Consider the following 4,339-nt stretch of genomic DNA (forward strand, 5'->3'; position numbering starts at 1 on the left):
ACACTAATCTCTATTTGACCAGATATCTATACAAAATCTAAGACAATAATTTTGGGACAGAGGGAGTAATAATTATACTATTTTTTGCAAATTAATAATTATATATATTGATTATTGATTTATCATGTTCCATGCAACCATGCTTAGAAAAAGAATAAGCTACAAGTTAACATGCTAATGTTATCCCATACAAATGTCCCGCAGCAATGCACATGGTATTATCTAGTTATATAAATCAAGAACAGTATTTTCTAAAATAACACATATAATGCAATTTTTATCTTATAGTAAAGACTTTGTACCTATTTATGAATTATCTAGTAAATAAAAATGGAACCATACATTTGTTATGCTCAAGCATTGACACCATACTATTTTCAATAATAAAATTATACATGTTGTAAACAAGAATGGTAAAAGAATCAGATATATTTATCTGACAACTACGTATGCTTTAATATATCACCCGGTATCTTACAACCCATGTGTCAAAGCCATTCAAACATTAGTTCCAAATATTTTTAAGTTACTACTCAAAGTTGACCGGAGAATAATTGTTGTTAATTTTGTAGCATATGTTTCAGAGATTTAGCGCAAATTGTTTCAGGGGATAGCCGAAATTATTTCCCTGAGTGGAAGTTTTTCTTTCATTTTTTTTGAGGGGTAGTATTTCTTTCATTTAGGGCTTTGATAGAGAGCTGGTCCTATTCAGCCCACAAAGCCTTTGTTTCTTTCTCGTTCGCGGCAGCAGCACTGAATAAGGCCCAGGCCCGTAGCACGGTACGACACCACCGAGAGACACGTGCGCGGTGGTCGGGCCGGCCGCTATATATTCGCCCGAGCCCCTCGCTAGGGTTTCCTCTCATCCTCCCTCGCCGTCAAAACCCAATCAGAAATCTCAAGCTCAGCACAGCAACAATGGCCGAGCAGACCTTCATCATGATCAAGCCTGACGGCGTCCAGAGGGGCCTCGTAAGCGCCTTCTCCTCTTCTCTTCCCTCCCGTCGGCTCGTTTGCTCCGCTGCTAGCTCGTGCTGACACCACCGTGCTCCTGTTTTTGTTTCTACTTTGATCAGATCGGCGAGGTCATCAGCCGCTTCGAGAAGAAGGGCTTCTACCTCAAAGGTAACCAGTACAGCTCTCACGTTCGTGCTTGAATTACGGTTTTGGTGAAGATCTGCTTGCTGATCTGCGAGCTGGCTATGCAGGTCTGAAGCTCCAGAACGTGGAGAAGTCGTTCGCCGAGCAGCACTACTCTGATCTGTCCTCCAAGCCCTTCTTCGCTGGGCTCGTGGAGTACATCGTCTCCGGCCCGGTCGTCGCTATGGTCTGGGAGGGCAAGAGCGTCGTCGCCACTGGACGCAAGATCATTGGCGCCACCAACCCCCTGGCCTCTGAGCCCGGCACCATCCGTGGTGACTTTGCCGTCGACATCGGCAGGTGAGATGTTAGACAAAGTAGTTATTGAGTTGAATAGTGTATAGATTTATCCTGATTGTCTGTTACTGTGCGTTTAATATCCAATTCAAAAATCCGCATACTTGAAGATAGTATATGCTCATTCAGTTAATTATATGCTATGTACTGTAGTAGATAGCATTGTGTTGCAGACTACTTATTTGGTGCAGTCGAATCAAATATTTGATGTCGTTTAGCCTGTTTAGGCTTAGGAAACTGAGCCTAAATCGTCTGAAAGGGGAAATACCTTGTGCTTTTTACATGAATTGTTCAGTTCATAAAATCTTGTTTGCGTTATTCGCTGATTTATTCAGAGACTATAGTCGTTTCATTGTAGGACAGAACTTATGGCTCATGTTTGTTGTATGTGTGCACTTTAGTCATTCATGTATGATTTGGAGTAGAGGATTGGCTTGTGATGATTCAGGTCTGAAAGGATCTTAGCGGATTTCGGTGAGGCAGATTCGTCTGTCATTGATCGATTCATGTTGTTACACACACTGAAGCCTTTCCGTCTCTTTCATTGATTTTGTCTTGGTTTTTATTCTCATTTTTTCTGCGATGCGATGATGATTCATATAGGTTTTTGGCAGTAGTGGCATCTGTCACTGTGAGCCTTCAAACCAAAAACGACTTCTCTTTCCACTGAGCATTGCTTTGTTGCACTTGGTCCTCCCAGTTACATAATCTGAGATGTTTTTTGCTTTTGGTTCTTTAAGGGATTTCTGCAATGCTTTCTGTTCTCTTTCTCTTAACTAGATTATATTGTCAATATTTTGTTGATTTTGCTTGGGCCCGATGCCACGTCTCCATTAGCCACAAGCCTTGACTGGAGATGCTACATTGTGCCGAGAGAGAGTTCTTGGACTGTTCACATTTGATAGGAACCTGTGGCTGTGATTCAGTCGGTACACAGAGCCGTTTTTTGTGATTACACTTCTTGACTGCATAACCATAACATAATATTTTTTGTAGTTGTTTTGAAATTTCGGGAACTCAAATGGCGATGATGATAAAGCTAAAGGCTTGTTTCTCAAAACATTCGCAGTTGCCGCCTAAGAGCTTTCGCCCTGCCAGGCTTGAGAGCTAATGCTGCTAATTCCTTCCTTGGATGTCTGAGCCATGTTGATTTTCCTAGTTTTTAATCTCCTTTTTTGATATCAGAAAAATAATACAATGTTTTGAGAGCAGCGCAGTGCACTCGAACATTGTGCCGATAGAGTTCTTGGACTATTGACATTTGATAGGAACCTGTGGCTGTGATTCAGTCGGTACACAGAGCCGTTGATTACACTTCTTGACTGCATAACCATAACATAATATTTGTTGTAGTTGTTTTGAAATTTGGGGAACTCAAATGGCGATGATGATAAAGCTAAGGCTTGTTTCTCAAAACATTCGCAGTTGCCGCCTAAGAGCTTTCGCCCTGCCAGGCTTGAGAGCTAATGCTGCTAATTCCTTCTTGGATGTCTGAGCCATGTTGATTTTCCTAGTTTTTAATCTCCTTTTTTGACATCAGAAAAATAATGCTCCCTCTGGACCTAAATATTTTTCTTTTTAGAGATTTCAAATGGACTACCATATACGGATGTATAGACATATTTTAGAGTATAGATTCACTCATTTTGCTTAGAAAGACAAATATTTAGGAACGGAGGGAGTACAATGTTTTGAGAGCAGCGCAGTGCACTTGAACCTGCTGCGTATTGACGGCCTGTTTAACACACTAGTGTCTCCCTTCGTATCACTATATTTTGCTATCTGGTTGCATTCTAAAACTTTTATCTGCATCATCCAGGAACGTCATCCATGGAAGCGACTCAGTTGAGAGTGCCAGGAAGGAGATCGCCCTGTGGTTCCCTGAGGGCATTGCAGAGTGGAGGAGCAGCCAGCACAACTGGATCTATGAGGCATAAGATGTGTCATGAGTGGTTTGAGTGCAGGTTTCATTAAGCATCTACCAAACTAGTCTTTGGTTGTTTACAGTTTTGAGATTTGTATCTTGGGAACCTTGTTTGTGTGAACTGAAGTTATCTCCTTGTGCTTGAGCATGCAAGCGTTATCTGCTGCTCTATATTTGATATATGGTATTGAGTTGCATTTCATGTTTTTGCTGTGCTTTGATTATTTCTTTGCCCTACTTTTTTGTGGGTTAGTAGCAGAATTGTACTCATGATCTTCCCAGCAAATTGTAGTGCTTAATTTTGTTGATGCACACTCGATACTATAGAATTGTTTAACATCGTTAACAGCATTGGTATTGTAGCCTTATGTTTTTACAAAATAAGGCAATATGCAAAGACGACTCTGGGGAACCCCTTTTTTTCCACGCAAAAAGCTTATCTTGTCTTCCTAACCAGGAAGTTTTAAGGATGTTTATACCTTCACTCGTGGCATCATCGAACTCCCTGAAGCGGTAATAAATTTAAGCAGTAAGATAGGTGCACCAAATTATGGTTTGAGTGAAATTTGCAAGTTCATTTTTACATCACCAAAAATCTTTACTCTACTCTAAAACATGATTTGTGGAGGTGTGGTCTTTCTCTTAGACTACTCGTTCGTATTTGGTTTGTTATTTCCGCATATGATTTCGAAAGTGATGATATTACTGAAGAATGGTCTTTATCCGAACATTTTTGCTTCTCACTTTGGGCAATTAGAATATTTTTATGCACGTCCGGACTACATACGGAGCAAAATGAGTGAATCTACACTTATAACGAATGTGATTTCATTGTGAAAATTTACATGCATAAGAAAAAATAATCATTTTTTGTCAAAAGAACTAAACCTTTTTGTTTGAAATTACTGTTCATTTGGTGATACATCTTATGATTCAATTTTTTTGTCAAATGCCCCTTAGGACGGGATGACCCGGCCA

The 4,339-nt window shown here is 40.2% G+C and overlaps 1 protein-coding gene and 5 non-coding genes across 6 annotated transcripts; all 6 read left to right on the top strand.

The window, feature by feature from the left end:
- The first annotated feature begins 814 nt into the window (after positions 1-814).
- On the top strand, positions 815-3,568 carry LOC119275668 (nucleoside diphosphate kinase 1-like). Its single transcript, XM_037556564.1, has 4 exons — positions 815-972; positions 1,077-1,125; positions 1,209-1,440; positions 3,257-3,568. The coding sequence occupies exons 1-4, from the start codon at positions 919-921 to the stop codon at positions 3,372-3,374; spliced, it is 453 nt and encodes a 150-aa protein (XP_037412461.1). The 5' UTR covers positions 815-918; the 3' UTR covers positions 3,375-3,568.
- On the top strand, positions 1,868-1,967 carry LOC119296571. Its single transcript, XR_005145306.1, has one exon. It is a non-coding gene; the product is annotated as a small nucleolar RNA R11/Z151 (small nucleolar RNA).
- Positions 2,019-2,112, top strand: LOC119296583. Its single transcript, XR_005145315.1, has one exon. It is a non-coding gene; the product is annotated as a small nucleolar RNA Z152/R70/R12 (small nucleolar RNA).
- LOC119297256 lies at positions 2,251-2,397 on the top strand. Its single transcript, XR_005145595.1, has one exon. It is a non-coding gene; the product is annotated as a small nucleolar RNA snoR2/U65 (small nucleolar RNA).
- On the top strand, positions 2,460-2,581 carry LOC119295795. The gene has a single exon (XR_005144297.1). It is a non-coding gene; the product is annotated as a small nucleolar RNA SNORD14 (small nucleolar RNA).
- On the top strand, positions 2,817-2,936 carry LOC119295822. Its single transcript, XR_005144339.1, has one exon. It is a non-coding gene; the product is annotated as a small nucleolar RNA SNORD14 (small nucleolar RNA).
- Positions 3,569-4,339: the final 771 nt, after the last annotated feature.

Source organism: Triticum dicoccoides, chromosome 1A (assembly GCF_002162155.2).
Source record: "Triticum dicoccoides isolate Atlit2015 ecotype Zavitan chromosome 1A, WEW_v2.0, whole genome shotgun sequence".
NCBI classification, from domain to species: Eukaryota; Viridiplantae; Streptophyta; class Magnoliopsida; order Poales; family Poaceae; genus Triticum; species Triticum dicoccoides.

Bases quoted from the DNA above. Each gene is read 5' to 3' on its own strand.
- LOC119275668 (XM_037556564.1), top strand. From the start codon at position 919: ATGGCCGAGCAGACCTTCATCATGATCAAGCCTGACGGCGTCCAGAGG. The intron at 973-1,076 runs GTAAGCGCCTTC...TACTTTGATCAG, and splicing joins ACGGCGTCCAGAGGGGCCTC to ATCGGCGAGGTCATCAGCCG. The intron at 1,126-1,208 runs GTAACCAGTACA...CTGGCTATGCAG, and splicing joins GAAGGGCTTCTACCTCAAAG to GTCTGAAGCTCCAGAACGTG.